Here is a 22,500-nt window from a genome sequence, read left to right as displayed (position 1 = left end):
ACCTCCCTTCAATTTCTATCGATCACCCCCATTACGAAAATAACGGCTATCCAAGTTTAAAGAGCCATTCAGTTCAGTGCTTTATCGATTCACCTAACAAAGCTGCAACGATCAGTCAGAAATCTATGGGACTGCTGACGCAACCAGAAGCACGTGATCACGAGCGAACAACTTCAATATATTTCTGTCACGGCGTCTTGACAGATCGAGTGATTTTCGGACTGACTTTCTCGCGAAACCAGACCCGCCCAGCCGCACGTAATTTATTATGGTACCTGCAGGATTGAGAAAGGTCGCTTGTGCGACCCGAAATTCGGCAAAAGATATTTTGGTTTCAAAAAGGGTCACGGCACAGACCAAGAATAGGAGTTATGCACTCCTGATAATTGGCTGTTAACGCTGACAGGGATTTGCCCTTACGTTGGTTCGCAAGAAACCCCAACCCTTTTCCTTCACCGGGTAATCGCAAAGACGACTACGGAGTTGGACCACTATTTGGTGTGACGATCGTCTCGAACGAAATAGTTGGAACTGAGGGGATTTAGGACCGTGTTTACGTGAAACATCAAAAGATAAATTCCAAGCTTCTGCTTTTCATAAAAGCATGAAATAGGCCATTACCGAGTTCATGTCTGCTTCCCCTTCAAAGCCAGTCTAAGTGTGAAGTTTTTTTAAAAAAGAAAATTAGTTTTTATTCATATTTAAAGTAGAACTAATAACCATCACAAAACTTCGCACCTAGACTCGCTTGGAAGAGGAGGCAGACATGAACTCGGAAATGGCCTATTCCCTTATTGACTCGCTCCTTTGAGACGACGCTCGATCGGCTGGAGTTCAAAGACAAGAAACGAGCTAATAAGATACCCAGAAATTGGTGTACGGGTAACGGGTAGCGCCATGTATTTTTTTTTAATTTTGCGATGACGTCATTGATTCTACCCAGTAGACCCAGCCGTTTTTCCGGGGTAGATACCAGTTAACCCGTAGAAGAATAACGAGTAGCTACAGAGACATCACGGGGAAACGACGCTAAATCTCTCTAACAAGTTGACCACTTTTCACGCGGTACCAATGTTTGAAAGCTCTCAAATATTTCTTCAACTTCAACATATAAAATCAAGGCAATGTTGTTAGACAAGTGCTTATCGTTTCTTCCCGCTATGTACCTTCCTTTGAAGGAGTACACTGGTTTGATGAGGAAAATTCCCGTTTCTTGCTCCAGATTCTCAAAGCAAGCCGTCAGCTGTTCAGCGAGTCTTTCTCGTTCGCCAGCGTATCTGTCCATTTTGTCTCCCCAACGCTGGGCTCGTCTGTTTTGTAAAGCTTCCATCCTATCCAGAGTTGAAAACACTCTTTCATCGAGACTGCCGCCATGCTTCAAACTTTGTTCTGTGAAAAGTGCATTGAACCACAAGAGCAAAATGCGTGATTTCCTCGATATATTAATATTAAATGTTTACTATATCTATGAAAAAACGCCCCCCCCCCCCCCTCCCAAAAAAAAAAAAAAAATTAGAAAAAAAGGCCATCCAGAGAAAATACTAGTTACAGATATCTTGGGATACGTGAATTTGTGTCGACGTCCGCAGAGGCAAAAGAAATTTAAAGAGGCCTTCTACTTGAAGAGCCATTGCGGCATCATGTTGTCGCGTTCCTGTACGTTTAGCAACAGAACGGGAACGTCACTGGCGACGTCGCGCGCAGCAAAACTACCAATGAGAATTTAGAATAGAGAAGAAAAGAGTGGAGTCTATTCTATTCTGAATTCTCATTGGTGTTTTTTCTGCGCGCGCCGTCGACACTGACGTTCCCGTTCTGTTGCTAAATCAGCCTAACAAAGAAGCGGACGCCGAGGTTAACTCGAGTTTCTACAAATAAACTTAACGGAATCAAACCAAATTCCAGGGGAATTTCCTGCTCTTTCTCTCTGTGTCACTATTTTCTTTTGAGACATGCAGCAGCGTCATAAAACCCACAATAACGACACCCGGAACAGTTGAACACCAAAAGACGTTTAAGCTTTTAAAGAAAATCAATCAATCAATCATTACAAGTGAGGGGGGCCCCTTTCAACCACGATACTCACCGATATCTTTCATAGAACGATGGTGACTGTAACGTCTGACAATGTGGGCAAGTCTTTGTGCTGGTAAACTGACATAATTATCCATGTGCTCCAGTATCACTGAAAAACTGTCATCAGACAAACGCCTCTCATTTACAGCGCGTTTCAGAATCTTGGCGTTCCTTTCGGCATCAAGTCGAGTAAACATGATAGAGGAGCTTGTCCGCTAAAAGAAGAAATAAGACAAACGAAATGAAAAGATGATCATTTAATCAGAAATCGATCTTCGTTACAAATACAGCAGGTTTCGAAGACTCAGTTCATAAGAAAGACATGTATTAAAACTACTGATAGAAGCATGTTGAGATTTCTATCATTGCAGTAAGAAAGCTACTTGAGCGGTAACGAAGGGAAAGCCTGAAAATTTCAAGCTTTAACGGGATTTAAACCTCTTTCCTTTCGTTGCTGCTCAAATAACATTCACAGATTCTTAACAGGACACTGAGGTTTCCAATGAAGGTCGAAAGAAATTTCGCGATTTCATTAGCCTTGAATTACTAAACTTGGTGATTGCCTTTGCAAGCTCGCATTGTTATCAGCCAATCACAGGCAAGAGAAAAATCACTTGCGATTCCCTCCACACGTTTATTCATGGGATTTGATTGGTTCGTGGGCTCCTTTTAGCCTGTTGTGATAGGCCAATTGGGATTTTAAGCAAGGACAGCAGCGACGTCGACAAAAACGTCCCTTCACAAAGTAAAACTTAGCGCTATCATAAGTACTTCGCGATTCGTCCATCTTGCTCATGTTGTACAAAAACTATCTTATAACGGGATTTTTACGAATGGATTAAAGTAAAGTAAAGATAGAAAATGAAAGGTTCATTGTTGTGTGATCACGTTGTCGTCTAAACCTAAAGCTTGGTCATTTCACGTTGTTTTTGGAGTATGTCAAAGAAATGTTCTAAAATGCGTACCGCACCTGCAGCACAACTATTTTTCCCTCTTTTAATCAATGATATTCATGTTTTGAACGTTGCCGTTACCGTAGCTGTCGTAATTGCTTGAACTCCCTAATGTTAAAACTTTACAACAATGAATAGACCAATTTCGATATATTAAAATTCAGTTCTAAACAAATGGCATCATCTCGAGGCTCTGGGAAATAAACTCATACAAATCCTTCTATTTATTCCCCAGAGCCTCGACATGATGCCTTTTGTTTGGGACTGAATTTGAATTTATAGAAATTGGTCTATTGGCAACGACTTTAAAAAAAACCTCCAAGTGAAAGTGATCATAGCAGTTAATGAAGCAACTTTATAAGCAGTCGCAAAAGAAGCCTGAATAAATCCTGGATTGAATGGGACTTGATCTACCATCTGAGTTTTCTGTTTGATTAAATATCTAACAGAAAAATATATTTCAACTAATAATAATGACTTAGTAACCTTCTATAGAAAATGGACAGACAATTGTCCACTCTAATAGTAAATGTCATTGTAATTTACTTAATCATTAATTAATTATTATTGTAAAAACATAATTAACTGATTATTAAATGCTAACAACAGCAATTGCCCGGTTGTTTTAGCTACTCCCTACATGTTATTATTTAATGTTATTTTGTTGTATTTGTGATGAATGAAATTTAAAAAGTCTGAGTTACTAGGGAACTTAAGGAACAACTAACGGCGACGGCAACAAGAACGTCACAATTTTGCATATTTAGGGAGCAAAAACAACAGCTTCGCACACCCTTCTCGAGCATTTTTCACTTTTGCCCCTTTCTTTGCTGTCGCCTGCAAAACAACAACGTGATATAACCAGGTTTTATGATGGACGTCAGCGCTTGAAGATAAATTATCATTTTCTCCTCTAAATTAAGCGCCGTTCCGACCAGTGTCAAAAGGGAGATTTCAGCGGCCTTCACACGGCAAACTTAAGTTTGCAAAATCGTGTTGGCAAACTCAAGTTGGTGTGTGTGAAAGACACAACGACAGTTGTCAAACAAGTCGGCAAACTATTGGCGAGAATAGAGACAAGTTCTATTTGTCGCCAACAGTTTGCCAACGTGTTTGCCGACTGTTTTTGTGCCGTTCACACACACCAACTTGAGTTTGCAAACTCAAATTTGCCGTGTGAAGGCCGCTTAAGAAACCACGGCGGTTACCGAGACGAAAACGTCACTTCAAAATATAAGTTTGAGCTATTCTAAGTATTTTGTGATTAGTCCATCCTATAACGTCCTATAACTGGATTGGTACGGACGGATTTGAAGTAAAGAGTGAGACTGAAAGATTCACTGCAGTTTGTCCACATAGTCGTCAAAACCTTAAATTTGGTCATTTCAGGTAGTAGTTTTGACGAGTACGGGACAGAAATGTTCAAAAATGCGTGCCGCACGTGCAGCACCATCACTTTGGTTCTTTTAACCAATAATATTGCTGCTTTTTGGCGTTGTCGTTGCCGTAGCCGTCGTCGTTTCTTAAACTCCCTATTTTGGAGGAACTACCACACCCTTGTCACGTTAAAAAGGTTGAAATAGTCAAGAAGTGATTACTATAACGCGAGATGACTTTCTCGTTGCCGTCGTCGTTGCTTAAGTTCCCTATTTATGAAGACATACGAGAGCCGGTCAATTGCAATTTCGTCTTACATCCCGTAAGAGGGTAATGTGTTAAAAGGGAATGAATGAATGAATGAATAGAACTTCACATACTGCAGACGATGATGGTCTCGTGTTCCTGAGCTCTGCTATTTGGTTCCTGAGTTGTGTGATGGTATCCTGCATGTCTGTCATTACTGCAACATTTTGACTGGTCTGTTCCTGATGAAACTTGGTTTCCTCGTCCAAGTGCTGCTGTAGTCGCTCGTAGCCTTCAGCTAAGTCGTTGTACTCCTTGAGTAATTTTACATAACTGGAATCCAGGGTGGCTGTATCGACGACATCATCCTTCTGAAAAGAAATAAGGCAGTCAGGTGGATTTGGCGATGCGATGTTATTGTTTTACCCTTCTGTTTTTTCTGTTTCTGTCGCATGTGATTTTCATACTTTTGTTCATTAAAATGAGCCAAATAGTCTAGCGTCAAGGTAAAGACCGAGTAACAATCAATGCACCTTTTGAGTGGGCACCCGATATTGTGCTACCTCCATAAGCAAAACTATTCGCCTACTTTTTAATACATCCCGAAAAACAGAAAAACCGCATTTCCCCTTCATCGAACCGGTTACCACATAGCACGCGAGAATAAAAATACGCGCGTTTCGTATTTTACAAATCACTCCACACGAGCGCCAGGTACGTACCTCATCATTTTCACGTAAGACTTCAGGAAGCTATGTATATCAATTTTGAAAAGGCGTGGCCCATCACTGTGATTTCGACAGAAGGTCACACTTATCTAGAGGACAATAAATACTACCTCACGGACAATTCAAGATAATTTCACACCTTCAAGCTCTTTGGTCTCCACTCTGGTCGAGTGCTGGGTTCTTGTAGCGTGTCTTGCGAGGTTGTCAGGCCCACACTATTCGTTTCAGTAGCAGTAGAGCGTGCCAAGTGTTGACTTGACAGAATACTTTCCAGCTGATTTAAAATCTAATAAAACATTAAATTATGACAAACTTAGTCATGAAACGCAGTACAGGGTTATCATCCCAAACCTAATCAAGAAGACATAGTATTTAACGCGATCCATTGTCTCTCTTATTCAAATTTACTTTCGTTTACATGGGAAAAAAAAGGACCAAAATAGACCCTTTTCGTGCTATCAAGGGTGGACTGGAACGAGCATGCGCATGACACTTTGAGGAGATTCCCCACATCAGCCTGCATTTGTGGCTTGTTCCAGTCCAACCGTGAGAATATGAAATGGGCCTTCCACCACTGCACTTGGTCTTGCTTTGAAAACAGAAGGGCTCTTTCTTTGGCATTATGGCAAGACAACTAATCAAATGAATAGCAATTGTACCCTTCTAAATGTCCTGGTACAAATTCTTTCATAATAAGACACACTTTTCTCAAAGTTGCACTGAAACCAATATAAAATGAGGTCTGATTGGGCAACGGAGGATTTTTCAAGAGTCCAGCCCCATAAAATCATCGCTTAAGTCAAACCGTGACAATACGAACAACATCTCCTGTTTTGCGTTTGAACCCTATCACTTTTTTTTTTTTTTTTTTTTTTTTTAATTTCCTCCATTTATTTATTTTACATTTACATTGTACTACAATATTTGAAGATGACGATGCTATTTGCGAAATTAAATAACAGGTTTCAAGAATAAATGGAGAGGGCAAGATATAGTTAAACTAATTACATGCCCTTTGATTAAATTACAGTTTTATTTAGGTTAAAAGAGAAAAAAGAGAAGTATTAACACTATTACTATAAAAAACTATGAAAAATATATAAAGAGAGGAAAAGATATATACACACACACACACACACATATATATATATAATATATATATATATATATATGCAACATTGGAGAGTCGGCGTGACGATGATTAATACTGAGCAAGATAATAGTTGAAAAGTGCTCTTTTGAACGATTTTTTAGTTGTCTTTTCACGTATAGATAAGGGAATATCATTCCAATAGTAACATCCTATAACTGTTGGGCAGAATTTGCGTATATTTATTCTAAAGCTACTAGGATTTAGGTATTGCAGGGATGCACTTCTTGTATCATAATTATATTGCTCAGATACAAAGGCCAACGTGAAATTAGATGGCTTTTTATCTACTAAGTGATCATAAATCAGTTGGCAGGTATTTAGCTTAACAATGTCAGGGAGCTTAATGAGACCAAGGTTTACATAATGAGGCGTAATATGATCTCGAAGTGGAACATTATTAATAACTCTTACAGCTTGGTTTTGCAGCTTTACCAATTGTGATACTGGAGCTTCGTAATTATTACCCCACAGAATGCAGCCGTAGTTTAAATAGGGGTAGACAAGTGCGTAGTAGATACTTATCAAAGACTGCTTTGTTACATGTCGTTTCAGCTTTGCGATGATATTTACACTTTTGCTGATTTTACTACTAATATGGTCAATGTGATCTTTCCAAGACAAAAAGCAATCAAGAACTAATCCTAAGCATTTAATGTTGTACGACTGCTCAAGATATTGGTCGGCAATTTTTAGAGGAGGGTGTAAGTTAGAATTAACTTTTTGTCTCGGTTGGAAAACTAAGTATTTTGTTTTACTTAAATTCAAAGTTAATCTGTTAGAACAAAGCCATTCATAAATTGCTGGCAATTCAGAATTTATTAACTGTAGCAATAACTCTAGTTCCTTACCAGCCACAGTCAGCGAAGTATCATCGGCAAATAGTCTTATGGAAAAGTAGTTAGTTGCATTAATAATATCATTTATATAAACTAGAAAAAGAACCGGACCTAAGATCGACCCTTGGGGTACTCCTGAGTTTATTTCTAGGAAGTCAGATTCAACGCCACTAACAAACACTTTTTGCTTCCTTTTGTTTAGGTAAGATCTAAACCACTTGTTTTCAATGTCTCGTATACTATAAACGTCAAGTTTTGATAATAGGATAAAATGGTTGACCGTATCGAATGCTTTACTTAGGTCTAGAAATATGGAAATGGCATGATTTCCTTCGTCAAGGGCTTTTGTTATTTCATCTATAAGGTCTACCAAGCAGTCAACCGTGCTCATGCCAGATCTAAAGCCATATTGATTTGGTACCAAAATATCTTCATAGGTGAGATAAAATGATAATTGGTTAAGAACGCATCTCTCAAAGATTTTACTTAGTGCTGAAAGGACTGATATGGGACGATAGTTATTGCATGAAGAACGAGAGCCTTGTTTAAAGATTGGTATAACTTTGGCAATTTTCAAGTTATCAGGAAATATGCTATGTTTAAGTGACAAATTTATGATATGTGTCAGCGGTCGAAATATTTCAAGTGCAGCAGAGGATAATAAGAGCGGATGTACGTTATCATAGCCAAAAGATTTCTTTGTGTCAATACTTTCTAATAGTAACCCTATCACTTCCCACTTATATCTTTGCTGGAGATATGAAGATAACTCTGTCTCACCTGAGATATGCTGTTGCGTATTTCCGGCATGCTCTCTATGATTTGCATGGTGTCTTCCTGGCAATGAATGATTAAAAAGCATTTCACGACCTGATTCAACACAGTTATCACAAAAGTGTTAAGCACTGCTCAGCCCTTTATCACCAATCCAAGCTTTCTGCCTGTGATCAGTTCAAGTCTTCTAGTTGAAGCTACAAGTATGTAGTACACTGTTCAATTGATGAACGTTTTTACCCGAGCAAACTAACCAATCACCTTAACGCGAATTTTATATTTCTCTTATTTGTTACGTTGGCGCGGGTTTCTTGCAATAGAAGTAAATAACTATCTTACGTTATATTCGCCTATTTGTTTTACATTTCAGCTGACACACCCCCTTCGCGCATGCAACAAGATTCAGCGATTAGCAAACGTCCAGACAGTCGAAAAGGGGAACGATCCTCTATTTCTTCAAATCTAACCTTGTTAAGAATAATCGGTTTGATAGTCTTAACCAGACTGGCTTCTATTTCTAGCCCTTCTCTCACAAGCCACTGCACCATGGTTTCCGTGAACTGCATCACTGCATCATATGTTTTAAGCGTCTCCTGGGCTACGGGATGGTCGCTTAAAGCAGAGTTTATGAGTCGTCTGCGAGCGTTGGCACTCATCACTGGTCGTTTCTCCACTGGTGGGGAGAGCATTACTGTCTTGCTCTCTGGTTCTTCACTCTGTTTAGCAAACAAAAATAAAGCAGTAAACACATCAGTTTAGGTATGATACTGTAACGATCTTTACTCCGGTACAAGTGTATTCCGGTTCTCTTTAATGGCTCTGCATTCAATTACATTTCTGTGCTCCGCCTGTTACGGTTAACTCTTTTATAACTTTCGCTTTCTTTAGACTGAGTTCTACTTCACCATTTGTCACTATTCGAGTGAAGTAACGTGACAGCTAAGTGAAGTCACGCGAGGGCGCAACCCTGGGAGATCAAACCACCATGTGAAGGATAAGTAAGAACAACTTTTGCTGTTATTGTTGTAAAACAAATACCAAAGTAATTACTTCGACCAATCACAGCAGGTGCAAACATCGCAAAGAACCAATCCAATTCGTAGAAATTCCTATATTTTTATTCTAGTTCAGCCGCGCAAATCGGCAACCAATGACATCAACTGCCAAAAAAGAACTTTATTAACCCGACTTGCATGAGCAGAGTTAGCTACTGCATTTATAAACAACCATTTTATTGGAAGTTACATTCTTTAGGGCTATAAGGCAAGAATTAACGTCCTTGTAACATTTAACGTTTCCCATTGAAAATGCAAATTCTCTGCATTGAATTCTCTCTCAATGTTTTTGCACAGTTATGTGCTTAGTTACCTGGCCGTTAAATAAAAGCGAGGCTGGAGTTGACCTTCTGATGATACAGACTTTCCTGCTTTTATTATGCTAACGATGTTGTTCTCATGCTAATTAGTTGGGTAAACTCCAGCCTCACTTACCCAATTAGTCGGGTAAACTCCAGCCTCACTTTCATTCATAGGCCGCGTAACTAAGCACACAACTTTAAAATAATCAACTTAGCCATCGAGGTAAGTGCACTACTCACACTAGAAAACAGAAGACGAATGAATGAGTTATTTTCAATCTAAAGAAACTGGTGCTGCAGCGGTGGGAAATGAAAAACGAAAATTTACTTTATCAAAAAAAGTCGATAAAGTTAATTAACCACAGTGAACTATAATTGTGAACCGACGTTTCGAGCGTCAGCCCTACGTCAGAGAGAAACCGGAAAAAAATTGGTGCACGACGGTGTGGAAACGTTACATTGCCGGAATTAAAAACATAAAGAATTATTGCGATGGACAAAGCTAACGTGTACCAGCGTACAGGTTAGCCTTGTCCATCTTTTTATCAATTGTGTTAAACACACGTGTCGTCTGTTACCTGTTCCGTTTCGAGTTTTGGTACTGCAGTTGTCACCACAGAGCTTGGTCTTGAATCAAACTTCATACTTGAAGGAGCCCCTTCAAAGCCACTGTCTCGCGGGCTCAGGGCCATGTCCACTACTTGCTCAGATTCAGTTCCCGTGTCCACTAACTGAGCTGATGATTGGCGGGATGATTGGGTACCAACTGACTGTCTCTTGGAATCACCCGCAGCCTAACAACAGAAAACAATAAATAATACGTTATGAATAAAAATGCAATACCAACACCTTTCTGTTCAAACAAGGAGTTGAAGGGCAACGAAAACTGGCAGATAACTCAACTCAGAGGTGTAAATCGTATAAAACGGTGTCTACGTCATATGGAGTCATCCTCGTTTGTATTTATCTTGTAAAACGGCAAAATGATCGTCATTGGCAAAGCAAAGGACGAAAGAAATAGCTTGACTGGTTTAACGAAAAATATCTAAACCTAAAGACCACTTTCGAGTTTAGCATCATTTTTTATGGGAATCAATATGCAAATACGAGTTTATACTCACAGTAACAGTGAAACTAATATCTCTAACAAAAATCTCAATCTTGGGACGACAATCTTTGAGAAAGACGATGAGTTAGATTCGACAGTAGTGAGTGGTTTGCTATTCCACTGAACTTCGTGAATGATACGGTATTAGGTGATGCTTCGTGAGAGACAAAAGAAGAAGAAAAGAAGTGCGAAGTCAAAATCGAAAGCTAAGAAGAGAAACTGAAGCTGTGGACAGAAAAGAAGGCGTGCAATAGTTCACAACTCAAGGATCACGTTGGAGAAAAAGGACGACCGGTGGGCTCAGTTGGTTGAGAAGTGGACGACTGTTCGGGAGGTCATGGGATCAAAACTTCGGCCGGACCAAAACTCATCATCATCATCATCATCTTTCTTGCCAGGATGGCATGGAGCCCACCATTCGAACCGTGCCCCCCCAGTCCCCACGGTCTCGGGCGAAGCTGGGGGCAACACTCAGGGTCTTAAAATACCTAAGGGGAAAGTGCTGCCTAGTCTTCTCGGATCACGTTATTTAAGTCTCAAGGTCATTAAGCCGAGCAAGAGTGCTCTACTAATTGGGGAGGCTACAAATCAACAGAAATCAGAACAAACCAAATCAAGGGTTGGTTTTTGTAGAGAGGGGAAAACCGAAGTACCCGGAGAAAAACCTCTCGGGGCAGAGTAGAGAACCAACAAACTCAACCCACATATGGTGTCGTATCCGGGGATCGATCCCAAGCCACATTGGTGAAAAGGCGAGTGCTCTCCGGCACCACTACGCCAAGCCTGGTTCCCTAAGAACGCTTAAGGACAATAAACCGTAGACGCCGTCTCACAACCCCCAAATGTTCATAACCCTGTGGGACGTAAAAGCACCCACATATTATTCGAAAAGAGCAGGGCATGGAGTTCCCGGTGTTGTGGTCTTTCCTCTGTGGTATATCATGGTTGGGAGGGTAATTACCCTCGGAGACATCAGCTACACAAAGATATTCTAAAATCCGTGGGTTAAGAAAGATGTAAAGATGAAAGAAAGCAGACGAGAAGCCCACGAGAGGGCGTGCCAGAGAAGACACTAGGGATTTTACGATTGACGACGCGGTCGTCAACGAGAACGCCTCGAAACAGCAATATCATTGGTTAAAAGAGAAAAAGTAATCGTGCTGCACGCGTGGCACGCATTTTAGCACAAATTCGTGCGGTTCTCTGCACAACAACGACCTGAAATCACCAAATTTCTGGTTTTGACGATAACGCGAGCATTTAAATGTGAATCTTTCATTGTCCATGTTTACTCCCAAACCGCTCGTGCCAATTTATTTCTAGGACACTTCACCCACATTGTACGACGCGAACGAGATGACCTAACGGCGAGAAACTTACGATAGTGCAAAGTTATATTTTGAGGTGACGTTTTCATCAACGTCGCCGTCGTAGATCGTAAAGTCCCTACTCCCAGACCAACAACACGTCGCATTTAATTTGCATTTTATGTAGACGCTGCTGTCGCACAAAAGCTGGGGGTTTCCGCACATAATAGAGCCTGTTAATTCTAAACCATCCCACAAAATCAAGTCGTCATTGTTTAACGATGACCGTACGATACATTAAATAACTTGTAACAAAACTTCAAACCGCAGCGTTACCTCTCCATGATCTGTGGCCAAGGATATAGAAGTCATGGTTTCTTCCTCTCGCATATTTGACAATGATTTGCTTGTTAAAGTTTCTTTCTCTTTCCTGTCAAATAACGAACCGCTTGTCATAGTTTCCTCTTCGTGCCTGTCGTACAATGACAAAGTCGTCATTGTCTCCTCCGCTTGCTTGTTACGTAAGGCCTTCTCCTTTGCTTGCCTCTGCAGATAGAATCATTTTGGCAAAATAAGCTAAGGATCTTAGAACTAAGCTTCCTACGCAAACAAGAAGCCTACAATCCAAGACAAAGCGCTTGAGACACAAAAACGTTTCTAAATTTAGTGTGTGGCATAGAATGTGCTTCGAGTGAAAAATGGCAGACGACTTTAGCCTCCCACCATTCTCTCCCCTACATGTTTCCTCTTAAGTACTGATACGTTGATTTTGTAGGCGTTTGGGCGACTAGAGTTCATTCAAGACCAGCACAAACTTCGGCAGGGATTCGTGGGAATGGGAAGCCGAAAAAAAAAGGTGAACCAAGAAAATTTTGCGTGTGATATTGTCCCTTTTTAATTTGTATTGAGATAACATCCGCTTAATGACCTCGTGAGGTTATGCATTATGTAATAAATAAAATGAAAGCATTAAATAAGGTGACTGTCACCGATCCTTTGTGCCGGAAACAATATTTTTTAACTTGCTAAATCCTTTCTCCTCTGCTTTTAATGCCATGTGTTTGCACAATGATATCACACAGTGGTTCCAGATCTTAACTTGTAAGGGCAATCGCTGTTGCCAACCATGGCTACTTTGTAAGATCAGGATGAAAGCGTTCTCCGTGAAACTTTTAGGCTTCGTCGTTTAACCTCGGTATATATTTTGAGACTATCGAAGAAATTTAGGGGCTGCAGCTAACACATCCATCCCCGGAACAATTTCATTCTCGTCGCAACGAGCTTTTTAAAACATGACCGCAAGTACGAGAAAAACGAGTGATCCACTTACCATTTCTTCTTGCTCCGAAAGTACCTCTTCCTGGAAAAAAAACGGTGCACATTTGATAAAAATACTTTAAGAAATGTTCAAAGTTATACAGACGAGCAGTACCCCCTAGCAACTGGAGAGACTACATGTCAACTTGACCCGGATCAAATCAAATTAAATATTGCTTTCTTCAGAGGAGGACATCGGATTACCCGGACAAAAACATTTCGGAGCGAAGCAGAGGACCAACCGAATCAACCCACATATGACGCTGTGTTTGGGAATCGAACCCGGGTCACTCTGGTGGGAGGCGAGTGCTCTTTCCACTGCACCAACTATTTTGTGCAGTACGCCTTGGGGGAGGGGTAGAAAGTTATTAGGGAGCTTAAGCAACGACAACGGCGACGGCAACAAGAACGTCACAAATTTGCATATTTAGTTGGCAAAAACAATAGCTTTGCACGCCCTGCACGTGCGTTTTTCACTTTTGTCCATTTATTTGCCGTCATCAGCAAAACAACAACGTGAAATAGCCAAATTTGTGGCACTTGAGGATAAATTTTAATTTTCTCCCCTAAATTAAGTGCCGTTCAGACGAGTGTCATTTTTGAGATACTACCACTCCGTTGTCATATTAAAAAGGCTGAAATAGTCACGAAGTAATTACAATAATGCGAATTTATATTTTGAAATGACGTTTTCGTCGCCGTTGCCGTCGCCGTTGTCGTTGCTTAAGCTCCCTTTTGACACATGAAAATGCCCAGGGCCCCGTTGTTCAAAAGCCGATTAATGCTAATCCCAGATTAAAAATTAACCAAGGAGTTTATTTCTCTACTGCCAAATGCTGCTCAACGCTGATATTCGGCAAAGTTTTACATTAGAAGAAGTTAACCGTAAAAAACAAAAATAAGCAAAAGAAACTTTCATCAAAAAGTTGAAAACATGAAACAAAAGTTTACACTAATCCAGGATTAAGTTAACCGGCCTTCGAACAACCGGGCCCAGGCCATTATTACATGTCGTAATAATTATTACGAGTGGGGTTGGAACCAAGGCAATCCCTGCACGCCAAACCACTGGGCCAAGAATGAGAATCCACTGGTTCAATTCGAATGTCTGTGATGTTGGTGATTACCCAACGTCATAAATTTAGGCTAAAGACAAAGAAATACTTCAAACGAACCCTGAAACATATGTGTACACGAGCAATACCATCTTTCCACAAAAACCAGTTTGCGAGAAACGATAGCGATGAAGTGTATTTAACTTGAATTAGCAATGAAGAATTAGTTTTCTGTGGAATGAACTGGATTGGGTTATTTAATACCTACCAATTGCAAAACAGCCTCTTCTGCCTAAAGAAAAAAAAATGGTTGGCAATCAATAGAGTAAAAATAATTAACAAACAAATTTACTAATACAAAATTGACTCTAAATATGGCTTCCACACAGGCTAGCCAAATGCCAGTCACCTAGGAAAGTCCTTTTTCAGGACTCACCCGGAGGATTCATTTCCTCAACCCATTCCTCAATATAAGAGAGAATACCTCCACATTCGCTCACGAAACGTATCGGGGATGAGCGGGACGGGACGGGACGGGACGGGAGTAGCTGTTTTGATATCGTTGAAAAAACAAATCGTAACACATTCACTCACTTTGGAATTTAGCTTAGACTCGAGCAGTTTTTGTTGTTAAGACAATTGCTCAGCCACACGAATAAAATCCTAAAACATTCCCACCTCAAAATAACAGTTCACAAAGAAATTTTGAGTAGTAAAGCAGTTTGCGAAGAAAAATCACGTTGCTTTTGCCCACTTGACAAAACTTGTGCAGCACAAAAATGAAAAACTTCGCGCATGAAATAGCAACGATGCTTTGCTTTTGGTTATTAACAAAGCAAAAATCTTACAGTCTTTGTTTTTTGTTTCTCAACTCTTACGAATTGCAGTTAACCATGCCATACCTCTTTTTCCGCCTGTTCCTGGAGAATAAAAAAAATTACATGGGTTACTAAAATAAGAAGGCAAAACTCGTTCAGATGATGGCTTTAGCTAGACTACGCCTTTCATTGTTTCTGGAAATGATTCAGGTTTTGGTAAAGCTGCCGTTTTGCCAACAGCAATCCCAAACTAGCTTGATATCGAATAAACAATAACTCTTATGTGAATAAATGTTAAAATATAACTAGACAACTAGACTTGACGAAAAATTAATAATAAAAAATGAAAAAATGAAAAAGAAAACTCACCTTTAATTTCTCGGCTTCCCTAAGTTTGCTGCTCATTGCTTCTTTCTCCTGTTGTTTTGGAAGTAAGAATCAACGACGGTAAATTGAATCAACCTACAGTGCATCTGAGCCGAGTGCTTCATGAAAATTGATATCATAAGAACGAGTTCTGTGCATTTTTGTCGTTTGTTCCTTTGGTCCATTTAGGAACACAAAAACAAAGTACACAACTGAACTTTTGTTCCTTCCAAAAGCGTCTTCTATTAAACCAAACTTGCTTAATAATAGAACGATTTTCAATTGAGTGTCGTAAAACCAAAACCAAAGTAATTACTTTAGCCAATCAGAAAGGACAGAGAAAATCTGGTAAACCGATCAAAACTCGAAGTAATTACACATAGCCGACACAAAGCGCGAGAAAATGTGCACGCGCGAGCCACGATTGGTTTTGGTTTCACTTCTGATTGGTTGAAAAAGTGGCACGAGAACTTTGAACCAATCACTGAGTGAACTAATCATAAACCAAAGCAATTTGCTAATTACTTTCGACACTCAATTGAAACCACTCTATTATTAATACTTATAATAATATGGATTGGGGACCAACATTCCTCATTGTTATAAATTCTAATATTTTGACAACATATCACCCAAAAATCCATACATTTAGCAGGCATGTACTAAAACTAGGAACGCCGGAACACCGGAGCACCGGAGCACCGGAACACTCCGGAACACTCCAGAACACCCTGGAAGTAACCCAAAACCCTCAATCTGGCTAACCCTAGGCCTTAAGTTCGTTTTTAGGCCTAGGGTTAGCCAAATTGAGGGTTTTGGGTTACTTCCAGGGTGTTCCAGAGTGTTACGGTGTTCCTGGTTTTAGTACATGTACATGCCCATTTAGCAAATCAGATACAATGTTCCTGCAGGATCTTCATGAGAACTGCAAGGGCCCACCTGCAACTCTCTCACAGTTGTACAGCGTACAACTGTAAAGTGTATTGCAGACTGTTATAACATTTGCTTACTTGTTGAAAACTCTTATAAAATTCCTCATTTTCCTTCTTCATGGCATTCATTTTCATGATGTACTGCAAAAGGGAAAGTAATAACATTACAAATCACTGAATTTGCTTCCATGAGTGTCTCTTTAGACAAATAAGATCGTTTTAGGGTTGTCACTTTGAACATGTACACATAATAATTATTTTTATCATGTTTACATGGACAGCAAATAGAAAGAATTGTTGATGTCTGAATCTGTCGATAAACACAAGTTGCTCCCTTTAGCACAAGATCCTGTGTCCAATTAGTTTTCAAGAGCCACAATGAAATAAGGAAAAAGCTGGCAAGGAACCTCAGTAGGTGAAACATCAGATGCAAGGGAAGTCGAGGATTCAACTCAGTCCCAACAGTCATAAAAGAGCTGTCTTTGTCAACAGTTTTGAATCTTCTCAGATTATGTTAAAAAGATTAACAAAAAGATAAGACAAAGCATAGGTGTTCATAAAACGCTGTGAGACATCTAAGAACCTTCCCGGCATTTAGGGGATGTGTTCTACCCAGCATACATGTATTTGGCCCACTTGGTACGATATCTCAAAAAGGTTTGTACTATGTCACATGAGGAAAAGCAGACACAAGGCAGTCAAGCAGGATTACTAGGTGCTGGACAGCCAATAGAGGTATACCTTGTTCTTCAATTCTGCAAGTTCTAACTCCAAGTTTCTCTGTCTGTCCTGAGCCTTAAAAAAAAAAATAGAATGTGTCTGTCATAGAATATCATCTTCAGTAGTTCATGGGTGATGAAATTCCTACTCTCTCCACAGTTTTCTTACAGTAGCATGCACAAAGAATTTTAGACGGTGAAAGTGTACACATTTACCTTTGCTCTGTAGTCTTCTAGCTTCTCAACAAGTTCTTCCTTAGACAAAGTTTCCTACAAATTAACAAAACAACAACACAAACTGTATGCTTTGGGCAGACGTTCTGACTTGTCTAATCAACACATACAATCTCAAAAAAGATCACTGTTTACTCCAAAAATTCCAACTGGTAAGTAAGACTAATGCCCCGATTCACACCAAACCCTAACCGTGTTTTAAACATGATTGTTTAGTTAAACACAGTTTTAAAGTGTCTTGTTCTTAAACCATGTATACTGATTTCTGTCGACTACAAATTTAGCACAGATAAAACCATGTATTGAAACTCACCTGAATCCCTTGTAAAAGCTGGTCCTTTATTATTTTTTCTGTGACTGATTTTCATTTTGATAAACCCAGTTTAATTAAACGTGTCTTGTTGGTGTGAATGGGGTATAGACACATTTCCAAAGATGTACTTACCAATTCACTATCTTCGTGTTCTTCTTCAGGCACAACATGTAGAATGGATGGTTTTCTGTCTGCTGCATAGCCCTGTACATTAGTTTCAAGGTCACTCAAATCCTCTGTCTCACTCTGAATGCCAACATCAACCATTTCTACAGATGTTACCACTAATAATGATAAAATAAGACACCAAAGATCAATCACTGGAAGAGATTTTATTGATTGGAACTGAAAACTCTTGGTTAGCATTTCAAATGCTCTAGTGTAAGGAGCATGCCTTACTGTCCCTATTAATCACATGATACAGGAAAACAAGGAATGTGTTAAAAGAACCCATTTTGTTATCCTTAACTTTTCTCTAGTTTTTGCAGAACTGAGGTAAAATTATTCCTGTTTATCATCAGTGGTTGTTTCATGGTACTTTAACAACTGGTGTGCAATTAGGTAATTAAGTATGGCCCTTCACATTAAAACTAAGTGCATTAGCTAAACACTGTCTTTGTGCACCTTGAATCGCCGCAGGGGGTGGTTGTGATACAGCAGCTTGATTGTTCACTGAACTACCCTCTCCTCCCACAGACTTCTCAAATGGCTCCACAACAGCCTGGGGTTTGTCAGTAGGAGACTTGGATTTTGCAGTTTTTTCAGGGGTCCCTTTTAAGGACTTCTCCCTCTTGCTCTTGTCAGATTTAGAGCCTTTGCTGGAGGCTGACTTTCCTGCCAAGCTGTCATTGGTGTTCTCCTTGGTTACGTCAACAGCAGGTGATGTCTGTGAAGGTGTGGTGGATTTATTGAGTGGAGTTGATGCGCTGTCGCTGAGTTCTGAGCTTGAACCTGCATCACTCTGTAGAGTGCAAAAGATAATTATTACAGACTGAGAGCAAAATGTAAATGAATACAACCACAAAATGCTATTATTTTCAGGTTAGTACAACCTCTCAGCTGTTGTAGTTGTTCTCTTTAAAATAAAAAACCTTTAGATGGACATGGAGAATTCAGAGTGTCCTCCTTGTGGTTGGATTTGCATGCGTTGGATCATTGTTCTGTCAGTTAAGTCACTCAATTTCAATTACTGAATTACCTACTCACCTTTTCACGGTTTTCATTTAAGTGCCTATCACCGCAACAAACTTTTCTTTATTTATTTATTCTCATCCCAAATACATCATGTTGTTTTTAGAACCTATTGATTGAAATTTCACTTTTTTATTAGGTCACAAATTAATTTGCATCGCTGTTTTCAAAGAACTATCTCAACGCAAAGCAGTCTGTGATGTCAACCCATTATCTGAAACATTCCCCTTCATTGCTTGGTTATGGATCAGGGTATGAAAACTTTTTCTGTCTTTCAAAGACGATAAACAAGTGAAATTTCAATTGAAAGGTTCTAAAAACAACATGACGTATTTGGGACGATTTCAGGTAATAAAGAAGTGGAAAGTTTTTTGAGGTGATAGCCCCTTTAAGTTTGTGGAGTCCTTATTTTACATCAGCCAATCAACTCTTAATTCGATAACCATGGTTACAATCACAGTTGCAGAGCTGACGCAGACAATTACCGGCATGTCCAGAAATGCACATAATTGGATACACACCCATATTTGAAATCTAGTGCAAGGTGTCATTTAATTAAAAAATCTAAGCATTCCAAACAACAAGGTGTAAGTGTTAAGGTTAGGGTTACTTTTAGGTTAGAACAAATTCAGCTGTTTATCTTCCCTTGAGGAGCTCGCGGAGGTACAATGTACGTGTACATGTAATCTACAAAGACACAACTTAGTGATGTTAGAGTTGGGGAGAAGAGCAAGGGTACATTTCGTGACACTTGTCAAAATCAGTGTGGATCTACATGTAATTATATGACTGTATTGGACAACTGCACATCAAACCTAAAATTAAAAATTAAAGAGGCGCACACCCTTTTTTTACTTGCTTGATATGTGTTTCAGTGTGACAATAGTAATTAAATTTTGTTGTTGCTTGCCACTCATAAAGTGGCCATCAATCCCTGATTCCCCACCAACCATATAGACAATAGCTTGTTCAACCCCAAGGGATGTGCAATACTAGAAGTGCGCAACAATAGACTACTGTCAATTTCTTCTTTAAAGTAACAGCTTAAAGAAAAATAACTAAAGGTAAATTAGAATAATCATGATACTAGAATGGCAAAAGAAAACATTTCCTGTTTTCTTCTTACCAAGGTTCTTCCTTTATTTAATAATCTGACAGCCTGAGCTGAAGACTTGAGAGATAAATTCCGGGGTGATTCCCCAACATCAGAGCCCTCAGGTGAAAAAAGACTGTTACGCTTGCTGCTTCCGGAATCAGCTGCAGCTGTAGAATTACGCTTGCTTGAATCTGACAACTCTGCTTTAAGCTCTTCACTTTTTCTTCTTGCCTGTGAAGGGAAAATTAATTTAGTATGTAACTTAAAACTTAAATGGTGCTGCAATAATTAAAAGATATGTGACCTTTAGAAAGATCAGGGAATTATCAACAAGAAAACAATGCTCAAGTTGGTTGGCAAAGTAACCAAGCTTGAGATTGGTTCTAAAAAGAAAAAACCTCCCCACCATTGGGGTTCAGTTGAATTTCAGGCCGCAGAAAGGTCTCCTTGATGCCAATTAAATTCTTAAGCCATCTACTGGTGCTAAGTGACATCTCTGAAGGAATATACACATAACTGTTTTACTTTGACCTTATCACGTTAGGAAAGCAGTGCACTTGGTTTGAAAGAAGCATTCTCTTTTGTTCATGCATTATACAAAAGGAAATGGAATGAATTATAGACGGTCAAATTTATTTATTTGGGTTATTTTGTCAAATCTCAGGACCTCTTCCTGTCTCTACCTCTGAGTCAGCAATGAACCGACAGAATGGACAGTTTATTCCAGTTCCCAGTGGTTCAAAGGGCAGGTAATACTATTCATTGGATCAGTGACTCACTTGATTGTCGCAGCCTTTATTTCAAGGATAGCAATAACAATATTTATTATACATGTATCTCCCACTTAGTATGCGCATTGTGATTGGTCAATTTTGCGGGGCCGTATTCTACAGTACAGCCTACTGCCCGCAGCTAGTTTTCTTTCCTGTGCACTGGATACACCTCAGAGATAATTATAATAAATATCTTACTAACCGTGTTTTCTTGGTCCATACTGTAAGTTACGGATCCTGGTTTTTTTTCCTGTTGATTTATGGCCTGTGCGCTTTGTGCCACACATTAACGGGAAAAAAGTTGGTCCGTAACTTACAGTACAGACCTCGAACTCGCTTAGTAAGAGGTATTTATCCAGAAGTTTGAGAAATACAGCCCTTCAACTTATTGTTTTACCAGATGTTGTCAATGACACTTTAATTACTTCAACTGAGTTTAAATATGAGATGCAAGGTACAAAATTAGTCAAAACTCACTTACCACATCCAAAGCTTTCTGCATTCTGTTTAATTCCACCTTGTGGTCATCTCTCAGCTGAGTTAATTCTCTTTGATGGCTTCCAACAAGTTCCTTGACTTGTTCATCATAGTGTTGTTTTAATTCTAGAAGGCCATATTTAATTAAAATGATCAGACAAATAGAGTGAGTTTCAATCAAGTGTTGTAAAACCAAAACCAAAGTAATTACTTTGCCCAATCAAAAAGGACGGAGACAATCCAGTAACCAATCAAAACTCGAGATAATTACATGTAGCCGACACGAAGTGCTGGAAAATGTGCAAGCATGAGCCAAGATTGGTTTTGGTTTCACCTCTGAGTGGTTAAAAAAGCGGCACAAGAACTTTGAACCAATTACTGAGTGAAGTAATCATAAACCAGAGCAATTCCATAATTACTTTGGACACTCAATTGAAAACCCCTCTATTCAAACATGACTTGTTTTCAGTCACTTTGCAAAATAACATTAGGCAAGACATGCTCTATACAGACATCCCAAAGAGGCTTTTGGTGAAATTATTACGGACACTTAACATTATTAATTAATAGACTGAGGTAAAAGAAAAAGAACAAATGCAAATAAGACTATTTAATATATGGCAAGCAATTCTCAGGCTATATGGAGCGCTCTGATTGGTTAGTTTTCGGTTGGGATTTTACAGTGCCCAATTCATTACCATGGAAAAGGTCCATTTCCATCCTCATTCTCTCTCAGGACTGGTAAATTCAAGTTGAACAAAACACAAAAAGTTCAGGATGGAATTTCATTTTTTCACCGGAACAGTACAAATTATAATAGCACACAGGATTTAGTTTTACATGTACAATGTAAAAGGTTTCCGTTCAAAGTGTGCTGATAGAATCTGACAAAGATTATGAACATTCACCAATTGCAAGCTTGAAGAAACAATGCCATATGATAAACTTACATGTACCAGCATCACTTGCTTGGGACAACAGTTGTATACTGGGGAATATATTGGCCCCTGGTCGTTTTTGCTACGGACTTCGAGCTGCCACGACCTTGGGCCAATATTCCGCAATACAGCTCTTGCGCTCGGTTAGTAAGAGGTTAGTGCAAAGTTAAAAACACCTAACTAGTACATCAAGAGCCTACAGGGGTTTCATTAAGTTTCAAAGTAGAAGGGAATTTGTGATAGAGTAAGCGGGCACCCCTTTATAATTTATAGTCAGACTGTGTTTTGATCTTGAGACCTAGTTTGAGCAACTTTAGGCGAGTACTGTACTCAGCGTAGACAGGTACTAGTACCCA

General features: G+C 39.4%; 1 protein-coding gene across 6 annotated transcripts in view; it reads right to left on the bottom strand.

Annotated features, from left to right (window-relative positions):
* Positions 1-22,500, bottom strand: part of LOC138008405 (myosin heavy chain, cardiac muscle isoform-like) — an 81,837-nt gene that overhangs the window by 36,263 nt on the left and 23,074 nt on the right. For 4 of the 6 annotated variants that reach the window (XM_068855738.1, XM_068855737.1, XM_068855740.1 and 1 more), the window contains 19 exons: positions 21,211-21,332; positions 19,987-20,187; positions 18,294-18,630; positions 17,802-17,953; positions 17,339-17,392; positions 17,145-17,198; positions 16,482-16,544; positions 15,475-15,522; positions 15,190-15,207; positions 14,556-14,579; positions 13,246-13,275; positions 12,252-12,461; positions 10,079-10,294; positions 8,611-8,859; positions 8,150-8,206; positions 5,520-5,666; positions 4,787-5,023; positions 2,087-2,291; positions 1,167-1,389 (listed from right to left, as the gene is read on the bottom strand). In XM_068855738.1, the coding sequence (XP_068711839.1) occupies positions 1,167-1,389; positions 2,087-2,291; positions 4,787-5,023; positions 5,520-5,666; positions 8,150-8,206; positions 8,611-8,859; positions 10,079-10,294; positions 12,252-12,461; positions 13,246-13,275; positions 14,556-14,579; positions 15,190-15,207; positions 15,475-15,522; positions 16,482-16,544; positions 17,145-17,198; positions 17,339-17,392; positions 17,802-17,953; positions 18,294-18,630; positions 19,987-20,187; positions 21,211-21,332 (2,647 nt within the window). The remainder of the gene's footprint in view (positions 1-1,166; positions 1,390-2,086; positions 2,292-4,786; positions 5,024-5,519; positions 5,667-8,149; positions 8,207-8,610; positions 8,860-10,078; positions 10,295-12,251; positions 12,462-13,245; positions 13,276-14,555; positions 14,580-15,189; positions 15,208-15,474; positions 15,523-16,481; positions 16,545-17,144; positions 17,199-17,338; positions 17,393-17,801; positions 17,954-18,293; positions 18,631-19,986; positions 20,188-21,210; positions 21,333-22,500) is intronic. The other 2 variants (XM_068855739.1, XM_068855742.1) reach the window with 1 other exon arrangement.

This window comes from Montipora foliosa, chromosome 6, assembly GCF_036669935.1.
Source record: "Montipora foliosa isolate CH-2021 chromosome 6, ASM3666993v2, whole genome shotgun sequence".
Lineage (NCBI taxonomy): Eukaryota > Metazoa > Cnidaria > Anthozoa > Scleractinia > Acroporidae > Montipora > Montipora foliosa.
The sequence above is the reverse complement of the archived record's forward strand: the minus strand, read 5'-3'. Positions and strand labels throughout refer to the sequence as shown.